General features: G+C 37.5%; 1 protein-coding gene across 1 annotated transcript in view; it reads left to right on the forward strand.

Annotated features, from left to right (window-relative positions):
* Positions 1 to 3,604: 3,604 nt before the first annotated feature.
* IL1RL1 (interleukin 1 receptor like 1) overlaps positions 3,605 to 12,372 on the forward strand; it is a 32,473-nt gene continuing 23,705 nt past the window's right edge. The window contains exons 1-7 of the mRNA XM_007959543.2: positions 3,605 to 3,713; positions 4,161 to 4,371; positions 6,178 to 6,352; positions 6,446 to 6,608; positions 7,930 to 8,001; positions 10,767 to 10,908; positions 11,002 to 11,147. Coding sequence (XP_007957734.1) covers positions 3,653 to 3,713; positions 4,161 to 4,371; positions 6,178 to 6,352; positions 6,446 to 6,608; positions 7,930 to 8,001; positions 10,767 to 10,908; positions 11,002 to 11,147 — 970 coding nt within the window. The 5' untranslated portion in view covers positions 3,605 to 3,652. The remainder of the gene's footprint in view (positions 3,714 to 4,160; positions 4,372 to 6,177; positions 6,353 to 6,445; positions 6,609 to 7,929; positions 8,002 to 10,766; positions 10,909 to 11,001; positions 11,148 to 12,372) is intronic.

Genomic DNA, 12,372 nt, shown 5'->3' on the forward strand with positions numbered 1-12,372 from the left:
TACAATTGGTGAGGTTGATCAAATAACTTAAACAGTCTTGATTCTTGGATTTTTATTTTAAAATATAAAACTTGAATGATGTTGATGATAAGTGCTATAAAATATTGTGCAGTGAATGAAAATAATTTAATTTTTGAATGAATGAATGAATTATTTTATAACATTAGACTTTGTTAAATAGATCAGCAAAATTTCCTAATGATTAAGTTAAAATTCTTAGTCAAATCTTATTTTTTAAAACCAACAAACCAATGTAAATGTTGGTCCAATTTAAAAAATAAATTCCCCAATCTAATAAACAAAAATTTTTAAAAGATGTTTTAGGATAGAGAATGTAAAATAATTTCAAGTTTGCATCATTTTATTTAACAAATCTTTATCTAATGGTTGGGCTCCCTGGGTGGTACAAATAGTTAACAAGCTTGGCTGCTAACCAAAGGCACTTCAGAAGAAAGCCTTGGTAATCTATTTCCAAAAAATCCAACATCAAAAATCTAACGTAGCATAATTCTACTCTAATGCACATGGTATTGCCATGAGTTGGAATCAGCTCAACAGCAATCGCTTTTTTTTTTGTTTTTATCTAGCACTGAACCACGCTCCCAGGCACTGTTCCAAGTACTGTCTCCTGACTGTGCTTTCAGTGATGAAGCTGATGATATCAACTTTTATATTTATTGTGTATATAAGAAGATAATATGATCTCGATAATAAGAGCTTTGACAAGTACATTGATATTAGCAATTAGCAGATGTAATTCTTTGAATTTATACCAACTATCTCATGGATGAATCTTCCAGCAATGCAAGAACTTTGTATCTTTTCCTCTCTGAGCCTTTCACTGATGTCTGAAGACTGCTAAATCCACATGCAGATGGAGACGCCTGCTGAGTGATCCCAGCCATCCCAAACCCACTCATAGTGACCCGATAGGACAGAGTAGGACTGTCCCATAGGGTTTCCAAGGCTATAAATCATTGTCAAAGCACACTGTCTCATCTTCCTCCTGCAGAGCAGCTGGTGCATTTGAACCATCAATCTTTTGGTTGTGCGCAGCCAAATGCTTTAACCACAGCACCACTAGATGCTATGGGAAACTGACGCAAAATAATCTACTTAGAATATTTTTTTTTCCAGTGACTCCTTTCTTAACCTTCCACATCTGGAGGTAGTAAAGTTTACAGATTCGACATTCAGGTTTCGGTGTCAACCTGCTTGGCTTCAAATTCTGTTGCTACCTCTTCATCTGTGAGTTGGGCAGATTGTGTCTCAGTGTCCTTATCTGAAAATGGGAATAATAATAATAGTGCCTGCCTCCTTGAGTAGTTACAAGAATTAAAGGAATTAATGCATGTGTTAGTCACTTGGAACTGTGCCTGGCACATAGTGAGTTCTGTATAAAGGCTGTTGTCATAGTGGTTTTCCTAGGCCCTGGAGTTCATTCTGACTCATAGCAACCCCATGCGTCAGACTAGAACTGCTTCATAGGATTTTCTGGGCTGTAATCTTTAAGGAATCAGATCACCAGACCTTTCTCCCAAGGAACTGCTGGGCAGATTCAAATCACCAACCTTTTGGTTAGCAACCAAGTCAGTGCTTCACTGTTTCAGCACCAGGGTTCCTTTGATAGCTATTATAATATTTTGTGCTGATCTGAAGTTAGTCCTTGATTTCTTCTGGAATGTGGTGACTTTTAAAAGCAAGCTGCATTTACTCAATTGCTAAATTGACATTTAGCCCAAGAGCTAAAGGTTATTGTTTTCTCTACCACTCCTTTTCAGATACCTATACCTTCCTTCTATTTTTCTCAGTTCCTTAGGAAAAGATCCTTTTTCCTTCAAATTGAGAGCTCGATGGGGATTTAATTCTGAGATGTTGGAACTCATGTTTGGATGAAACTTTGTCAAATTCTGGACCGTAAACAGCATTCTCAATCTCGTATGATGTCCTGCTTGCTTCTCATTGTTTGCTCTCCCTCTTGGCTTTTGTTAACTCTCCCCAACAAATCTTCCAAAACTGGCTAAGGCTTTCAAATTACCATCCATCAAAGTAGGTGTCAAGGAATATCTAGAAGGGCAATCTCAAGGCCCTGTGGTTTCAAGAACATTTTTCGAACCAAAAATGTAATAATATCGGGGTGATTAAAAAAAGGATTATTTTCCACTTTGGAACATGGTGCTCAATCAGGGAATGATTATTTGATAACTTCCTCTAAAGAGGTAATTCACTGTTATCATCATGTTTAATTTTTTACAAATCACGACTAAGTAATCTAGTTGTCTGACTCACCAGTATTTTTTTAAGTCATGACTTTTAGCTAGAAAGTACAATTAAGGGTGAGTGGAATGACAAATTCCGGGGGTGTCTTTGGGTGTTTCTTCTTTAAAATAAAAGAGAGATTGTGTCCATGTGAGCAGTCTACAAGGAGGGACCTAAAAGAGCTGGAAGTATTCTTAACTCAGTTGTCGATGTGGAGTTCATTTTCTTCTGTCCCTTAGTTTCGGTAAGCATCAACTATCTAAGTCTGTGATAGAAATTTTCCTGTAAATGCAATAAGAAAAGCATTAACAATTCACATTTAGAGGAAATGAACTTTCTTGAAATACATTGTGCATTATTGTGTCTATTCTTGTATTTGTAATATTTCTATCTTTTTTCCACTCCTATCCTGACTTTTGGGAGCTCTGGTAGCATAGTGGCTAAGGCACTTGACTGCTAACCAGAAGGCTGGCGGTTCAAACCCACCAGCCACTCCTCGGAAGGAAGATGGGGCAATCTACTTCCATAGTGATACTGCCTCGGAAACCCAAGGAGGGGTCGCTATGAGTCGGGGCCGACTCGACGGCACATAACAACAACAACAACATCCTGACTTTTAAGGAAAAAAAAAAAGATATGGTTAAATTGTTATTGACATGGAAATGAGTAAAGAAAAATATTTAGCTATTTCTCATAGACTTTCAACTATTCTTAGAAAGCCTTCATGACTCTTAGGGACAGGCTGGGGTGGTGTCAGATTACAGTCCAGAGTGATTTCTTGAACAGTGCTTTACTTCCCATTGCTTTTTATTCTGCAGTTGCTTTGTGATGAACTAGTTGCATGTTTGTGTGTATATCCTGTGTGCATGCAGGCAGTGGTCAGCCTGTGTGAATATCTGTTGTTTTATATTAACAACTAGATTGTATTTCCCAGGGCTTGATGAATTTTATGTTTGTTTGTTTTGTTTTTCAAAAATAACAACTCATTTTCTTACCTCTTAATTTAGCTTTCTGGTACTTTCTCATGATAGTTGTGAAATGTAATTGTGAAAGTGCATGACCATTGTGAGACCTGCATGGACAAAATATTCTCTAGGAATCAGTGCCATGCTACACACATCTGAATCCAGCTATTAAATGTAGTTGTACTTAGTAGATACTTGTTGGCTGATTAATTCTCCTGGGAGGTGTTGAACATGTAAAAATCATGACTTCTAAATGTTTCACTTGTGGTTTTGTATGATTTAACTTTTCATAGACTACCTACTAACTGCTCTTTCCTGCTATGAATCTTAGGGTTCTTCATCTGTCTCCTAGAAGAGATCTGTACTATCAGACCACACTGATTCATCTGGAGTATTGCCAACACATATACGTGTGTGATATACAGACAATGGGACTTTGGGTCTTGGCAATTCTAACAGTTCTCCTAGATTCAGTAACAACTCAACTTAGTAAGTACTGCTTTTCAACTAAAATTTAATTTTTTAAAATAATTTCAAGAACGTACGATTTGTTTGAAGCTGCTTGTTTCCAATGCTTGCAGCCAAATTGTAAACCAGAAAATTCAATTTTGATCTACTCATTCTTCACAACAAATATATATGAATTTTAATTTTATATATTCAAATGTTTCAGAATTTAACACTGTACGTGAGCTTAGGAAGATTGTAGCCATTTAATTTGGTTAGAGAGGTGTGGCTACTTTGCCACTGAAACTGTATAGGAAACTTAGGTCCAAATTAATTCATTAACTGTGATGGTACCTAATAGAACATTTCATTAAATATGTTAGTTATTCATTTATTCTTTCCCAGGTGAAGACTCACTAAGTACGAACAATTTCTAAACTGAATTTTAGAATATAAGAATTATGATCTTTTTACATTTTTTATTTGTAGGTAAAACATACTGGGGTCTGGAAAATGAAGCCTTGTTTGTGCCATGTCCTAAAAACCCAAACTCTACGTACCCTGTGGATTGGTATTACTCAAAAACAAATGACAGTATTACCACCAGGAAGGAATATCGTGTATTTGCCTTAGGAAACCTTCTTAAGTTTCTACCAGCAAAAGTTGATGATTCTGGAATTTATATTTGTATTATCAAAAGGTATTATACAAGCAGCTACCATAATCTTAGGGCTGGCTCCCTTTTCTTTAAAAGTTGTTAATCTGTACTGTCCCTTGCTTTCCTACCTTTTCCAAGTTCTTTCTGGAACAATTGAATTTACAGGGTTATTTGAATAAAAGAATATATTTGGAAATACCAGCAAGAGCTAACTCTTTCCATTTATAATTGCAGGGATTAATTTGTACCATAATCACACACAAAAAAAAAAAAAAGACTTGGATTTCTTAGTGACCATGAGAACTAAAAGCAGTTATGCACTTTTGGCTAGAACTAAGAACAAACTAGCACACAAAATCATAACCTAGATGTTTGGCATGAGGCTTATGGTTGGTGGGGAAAAAAGAAAAAAAAAAGCAATTATCAATTCCTTAAACCTTAAAGTTAAGCTAAAGAGAGCTATATGAGATTGTGTGCCTACTCTCTGTATAAATTGCTAAATATTTGATGTTGCACCTATACAAAATGTTTTAATTTTGTGACCATATTTGGTACATACAAAATGTCAAATGAACTACATTGAAAGGCAGTATTGTAGTTAATTCCCACATTCTGAGGTTAGACAAGTTTAGATTTCAAACTCATATTCTAACATTAGCTAGCTGTGTGATGCTGGCAAGTTATTCTTTTACCCCTGCAGTGTAATAAATTACATGGTATGGCTTTTCTAGCCATAGTCTTTGTAACTCCCACTTTGCTGTGAGTGAGTGAGTACTTGATTGTTAAAGTTTTATCCACCTGGTGTATCTCTGTTGGAGTTGCATAAAGCAATCTTCTGGGAAGTTCACTCTCTCTCAGGTGTGTAGAATTCTGATGTTGGGATTGGTTGGTTTTGCTGCTCTGTCAGGGTCAAAATGAGCTCTCTTAGAGCCAGAGGGATCCCTCTGACTGTCACCTGAGAGAAATGCACTGCTGAAAAATATGTGCTTCTGAGAGAGAGACATCAGAGAGATGCACTGCTGAGAGAAATGTGAGAAACACTCACTGCTGAGAGAGAGATGTGCTACTGAGAGTGAGAGAGAGAAGGGCTGCTGAAGAGAGATGACCGGCTGAGAGGCAGCTGGCTGAGAGAGTTGGCCAGCTGAGAGAGACTGAGCATGTTCCTGAATTTGAATTGTAGCCTGTTGCTTCCCTAATAAACCCCATAATCTGTGAGTTCTGTGTGGCCACTGCAGCAAATTATCAAACCCAGAAGACAGGTGGTGGTGGGTGCTGCTTGAGGAATGGTTGGTGTCAAGAATGGTAAGAGGGCTGGAAGATGGTGGCATGTCTGTTCTCATAAGAACAGGCCTTGTGTTGCTGATGGTGATTCTATCTTCTTTTGTGGAGTTAGCGGAGGTCAGAAGATGCTGCCTCCTTGTCCTTTTCACAAACCCTCTGTTTCCTCATCTATAAAATAAATATAATCCACCTCAAAGGGTGGTTGTGAGGAAAAAAAAAAAATGAAAAATGAAAAGTATTTAGCACCATGATTGGTACATAGTAAACTCTAGATAAACGTTGGTTATATTTATTATATTTTGTTTGTGGTATTACAGCAGTCATCATAGAGCATGAAGAAATAAATGATCGGAGAATTGCCTTTTAGTGATACAATAAGGTTTAGGTTTTATCTCAAACTAACAAATATTTGGCACTCTAGATTTTAATGATTATTTTTAAGTAAGAAAATAAGCACAATATATAATTACTTTAAGAGGAAAAATAAAATTAACTGAAGGCTACAGTTGATTAAGTTGTTTCATAATGTTAAGTGACTTTTTAAAATTGTCTGACTTATTTTAATAGTCTCACCTTCAATTGGACTAGATCTGTGAATCTCACAATATATAAAAAGCAACCAGATTGCATCACTCCTGATTATTTGATGTATTCAACAGTATCTGGAACACAAAAATATTCCAAAATATCTTGCCCTACAGTTGAATTGTACAATTGGACAGCGCCACTTGAGTGGTTTAAGGTAAAAAGAACTTCTAGAGAAATAAATGAAAATTACACAATTAGGCTTGCAAGGAAAGAATTACTGAAAATTGAATGGACTTTTTCATTTCAGAATTGTAAAGCTCTTCAAGGATCAAGGTACTACAGATTCAAATCATATTTGCTCGTTAAAAATGCAAATAGTGATGATGCAGGTGATTATACATGCAAATTTATACACAATGAAAACGGAGTCAATTATACTGTAACAGCAACCAGGACATTCACATTTAGAGGTAAGCTACTTAGTTTAACAAAGTGGAGTATTTGGGAAAAGGTAACTGGGAAGAATTTTGCCCTTCTGGTTAATTTTTCTCCACTTCATACTTCCTAATATGTCCTCTTGCTCATCTTATCTTACACATTCTTTTCTCTGACGCAAGTAGTTTTTTTTAAAATGCATGATCAAGGTTTACTAGGAGAGGAAGATTATGCTACTAATCCAAAGCCACATCTATTTTTCATTCTAGGACTTAATGTTTGAAAAGTGAGGCAATTTCCATGCTAATTCAGTTTACTTGTTTTGAAGAACAGTAAAACAGTTTAGAGAGCAAGAATAGGTTCCGTTTTCCATAATATAGTGTCAGAGGTTCTCTCTGTGTGTATGTTTATATAAATTTCTAATGTACCTGGATTAGAGGTTTAGTGAGAAGCTTTACATGGAATTCAGTTGTTTACAGGGCTTCCAACATCATCAGTGACCTCAAGTAGGCCATTCAATTCTTAAACAACAATAAAAATTCCAATTCATAAGTTCTAAAATGATCCTTTCAAGAAAATGAGTTCACAAACATAATGTATTTTTAGGATCACCTTAGTATACCTTGGTCTATAGACACAGACATAGACCAGTGGCATTTGTATGTGTGGCAGATTTCTTACGATAAAGCCATATTGGAGAAAAGATTTTATTTCGGGCTTTTCAGTGCTCCACTCCTGCAAAACAGACATCACCAGACCACATTTCTATCAGTGTCTCTCACTGGTTAATATCAGCTTCCATAGTGGCTTTCAATTATACCAGCCTGAACTAAATGAGCATAAGGAGATGTAAGTATATAAGCTACAGGGCTTCAAAAGGTCCTCCTTTACTCGGGTCCTTAGTGGCCACAAGAGTTAAAATTACTTAAGAGGCAGAGACAACTTTTCCCATCAAGGATGAACCACTGTTGTAAAGAACTGTGAGCAGGAGAACTGTGTACTCGTAAACTTACCATTTTTGTAGAACCTTTCAAATCTTCTCTGTAGTGTTATGCTGATTCTGAACTGTGTTTTCTTAACAATGTAGTTGGTCATAAAATTAAATTAGTGGATTGGACTAGCATTTGCTTTAATGGCATAGAATATAATAGAAAATATCAAAGAACATAATAAGTAGCAAGAGAAAGTATTATAAAAATGTTGTATGTGTATGTCTGTGTGTGTATTTGTCACTATGAGTCATTATCAGAAAAATTTAAGAAATATTTCTATGAAATAGAATGAGCTTTATATTGATGACTATCCAATGCTCTCCTAATATGTATATTTCCTTTTCTTGTGTGTCTTTAATTTAAGAAGCAAAAGTCTTTCCTTTGGTTCCAGTCATTACAGCCCCTCTACCCAATGACACAAAAGAAGTAGAAATAGGTAAGAAAACTTTAAGAATGCTGTTTAAGTTGCTTGAAAGATCCTTCCCTGGTCTGAATTCTGCTACATGGGGACCACAATTATCACAGTGGACCTTCAGGATTAAGTGAGATGACATTCATGGCAACACCTGACCTGGGTACTTACTAATGTGAATAATGACCAAATTCAAACCAAACCAAACTCACTGCTGTCGGATCTGACTCATAGCAGCCCCACCCAGGGTTTCCAATGCAGTATCACTATGGAAGTAGATTGCCCAATCTTCCTTCCGAGGAATGGCTGGTGGGTTTGAACTGCCAGTTTTCTGGTTAGCAGTCAAATGCCTTAGCACGATGCCACCAGAGCTCCAAAGAATATGAAGTGTTTACATTTGTATTGCACTCTGTAATGCATGGTGCTTTCACTACTCTATCTCACTTAATTCTTACCTCCATGAGGCAATTATTGTTTCATTTCACACTTAAGGAAACTTAGGTTCAGAGAGGCTCAGTGACATTCTCAAAGTCAGAAATAATAAAAGCTAGAATAAGGATGAGAGCCCAGATTTTCTCATTCCATCTCTGTTTTACTGGTTTCCCACTACAAATAGGATGCAATTCAAAGTTCTTAGCAAGTAAAACTAGTCTTCTCAGGACCTGAGCCCCGCTACCCTCATAACCTATCTATAGTCCATTAACCCCATGCACCCTGTGCTCCCATGCCACTGACCACCTCATCATTATGCTGACATGTAGTAGTTCCTACATTCTTCTCTGCCTTGCCCATTTTCTTCTTCCATCTCATCTTCCAAGACTAATTTCAAATATCACATCCTCTGTAAAAACCCTCCTTCATTACCAAAGAACACGAACAGAGCTTCTGCTCACATAACTCTAGGGACATCACTTGTATGTACAATGTGGCCACACTGTTCCCTGAAGGGATGTTTCCCTCTGTACTTACATATCAGAGTACATACCAACCCCCAACCTGTTGCCACTGAGTCAATTCTGATTCATAATGACCCCATGTGTGTCAGAGTAGAACTGTGCTCCCGAGGGTTTTCAATGGCTGATTTGCAGAACCGTTTCTCCGAAAGTGTTTCTGGGTGATAACCATCCTTTTGGTTAGCAGTCTTTGTGTTAACCTTTTGCCTATGTACTCCTAGAGTACATATGCCTTGTCTATATACTTCTATTAGAACACTAGAAAGCCTTGTGTTCTGTTTATAATGATGTTACCTCAAACAGACTCTGAATATTTCATTCCTCGTCGGATGCCTAGTTCTTCCTTTTTTTTTTTTTTCTTTTTCTTTCTTTCTTTCTTAATCTGATTTCATAGCCTAATTACCATCCCCAACCATAAAAAACTCTCCTCCCCTCTCCTCTCTGTGACCACCCACTCCCTGTACCCTTCTTATCTATGCCTTCCTCTCTGTCCAGCTTTCCCTCTCTGTGAGTGCCACCTCTCTGGTGTCTCATGACTGCTTGGTCCAAGGAGTCCATCTCCCTACAGTAGGTTGGTGCATCAACTTGGGGTACATGTTCTGTATGTAGGTCTTTCTACTGTTAGGCTGAGAGCCAATCCATGTAAGTGAGTCCATTTCTAGGCCTGAAGGGTAACCTGGGGCCATTGTCTTTGGAGTTCCACCAGTCTCTTTCCAACTGCTAATTCTGGTTATTTTTTGTGTTTTTGAATTTTGTTCAACATTTTTCCTCCCACTCTATGCAGGATTTCCAGATGTGATCCTTTTCTGAGCAGATGGCATTGGTAGCTGGGCACTATCTAGTTCTTTTGGTCTTGGATCATGAAGGCTGAGATCCTTGTGGTTCACCTTATCTTTGGACTAATTGTTTCCAGATACCTTTGATTTTCTTCACTCTTCTTTGCTCCAGATGAGAGGAGACCAATAGTTTCATCTGACATAGCTGCTCAAAAGCTTTTAAGACTCCAGGCGCTACTCTCCAAACTAGGTTGTAGAACAAAATTTTTATGAATTATGTGTGCCAATTGAGCATGATGGTCCCTGAGACTATGGTCCCTAGCCCCCAGGCCTGGTGATTCTCTCTTACAAGATCTTTCTTTGTCTCTGAGAAGTTAACTCCAACTCTGTCTTCTGTTGCTTCTGTAATGTGTGTGGCTAATTTTGTAGAACAAGTGCATATGTAAGATTAACTAGATACTTAATTCTTAACACAGCTCCTGACACAAACCAAGGGCCAGAAAGGGTTGGTCCAAGGCATGAAGGTAGCTGTTGTGCTCTGAAGTCTGAAAGGAAGAAGTCTCAAATTAAAGGAGTTGGGATGAAGAGAGCTCTGTTTAGATGATTACGTACAAGGATTGTTATCTGGACCAGGCTTTGTGAGAATTTTCCAAATTTTCCTTAAATCACGAAGACAGTTTTACCTTCAAATGTAGCTTATGGAGAGATGAAAAATTCAGTAGGAAGACAAAAGTGAGGAAAACAGCTGTTAAAAAAAAATTCAACATATACTAAATGGAGATTCTGTACTATAATGTCAGTTGGTTGAAGCCAGTCACCTGCCTCATTAGATTCTCTTGCAGGCTGAGAGGGGAATGGGAACTAAGCTTCAAACTTACCTGCAAGTGAAATGAAGTAATGAGGAGAGGAGGCAAAGTGAAGTCTTACAGAGATGAAGCCTCTAGAGATGAAGAAGGAAATGGGAATCAAGTGTTCAACAGCTTTTCTTTTCACATTAAGTTAAATTAAATACTATTTGAAGGATTTAATTTTAACATGAATGTGTTTACTTCTCATCTAGGAAAAACAGCAAACATCACTTGCTCTGCTTGCATGGAGAAAGGCCCTCTGTTCATGGCCTCAGTCAAATGGCAAATTAATGGAAGCGATGCTAATGATGTTGGTGAAGCAAGAATTCATCAGGAGCAAGTGCATAATCAAAGGCAGGTTGATATTAAAAGTTAAAACATTCCCTTTCCCTCCCTCATAATTTGCAACTGAAAAGTAACCATTAAAAGTAACAAGTGGCTTCTTAGTCCTAGAAATGAGCTGACTTGTCTAAAAAGGACTTTAAGAATAGCTGAAGTGAAGGAAGAGGATTTATCACTGAAGTTTGAATGTCTGGCCTTTAATTCGCGTGCAGTGACAATACGCCCCATAAGATTAAGAAGAAAAAGTTCAAGTAAGGAATGTATTAAGACTTTCGCCACTTGACTTTACTGTGTCATCCATAGGCTGGAATTATTTTCTTAGAGAAAACTGTTTTGGAATCTGGATCCAGAGGAAACATCAAGACAATGGAAATGGCCCATCTCTAAAATGTATCTCTCTTTTTGTGCATACTTGATGTTTGCAGTGTGAGTCATCACGTTTCTTTAGTCAAAAACGTTGTTTGTGGGGCCACCTTTCGCTACTGCTTTATTGCTTCCTCCTCCCTCTTCTACGATTGGCTCCTCTTCAACATCCAACTTCCTCCTCTATCATCTTTCTGCTTTTCTTCTTCATTGGCTCTCTCTATATTATTGTATGTGAAAGAAAACACCTCAACAATAAACTGTGAACATGTTTTTTTGTTCTTAACCCCTTTTCTAACGTGTGTGTGTATCATATTGAGCACGTTTCAGTAATGATGCTTGCAAAAATGGATAAAAAGGTGAAGTATTTAACTACTGCCCATTTTAGGAAGAAAATTTTAGATGTTACTTTATAATAAGAAATTCATTATCATTGTTTAACTCTACAAAATATTAATTCAAGTGGAATCCATGAGAACTCTAGTGGCTCAGCCCATTTATTTATTGTGTCTGTTTGCAATATGCAAATCAGGTACCACCTTTTCTAGGAAGCCTTCCTGGACCACCAGTTTGGGGTCAATCTCTTATGTATTCCTATAGTATTTATTTCTTTTTTTTTAATTTTTAAAATTCTTTTATTGTGATTTGGGTGAAAATTTACAGAGCAAATTCACTTTCCGTATAGCAGTTCACATACACTTTGTCTCATGACATTGACCACAATTTACCACAATGCAACATCTCCCCTCATACTTCCTCCCGATAGTTATTTCTTCCCTGTGTCCATCCCTCAATGCACTCCTGCCCCCTGAGCTGTCTCCCTGTGCATAAACAGCCCTTCTTTCTCCCATGATTATTCTCTCCAAGAAGTGCGTCTACTTCAGGTAAATACTCAACTCATATGCCTGTCTACTGTTTGGCTGGAAGCCACAGGCATGGGTTCAATTACAGACCTGAAGGGCAACTGGGGGCCATAGTCTCAGTGGTTCCACCTGGCTCTATCAGACCAGCAAACCTGCCCCCCCCCTTTTTTTTTCTCCAAATGATTTTGAGTTATGTTCCACATTGTTCTCCCTCTCTATCCAGGATCTCCTACATAGATCCCCTTCCAAG

Source organism: Orycteropus afer, unplaced genomic scaffold (genome assembly GCF_000298275.1).
Source record: "Orycteropus afer afer isolate SDZICR_OR568_19922 unplaced genomic scaffold, OryAfe1.0 scaffold00017, whole genome shotgun sequence".
NCBI classification, from domain to species: domain Eukaryota; kingdom Metazoa; phylum Chordata; class Mammalia; order Tubulidentata; family Orycteropodidae; genus Orycteropus; species Orycteropus afer.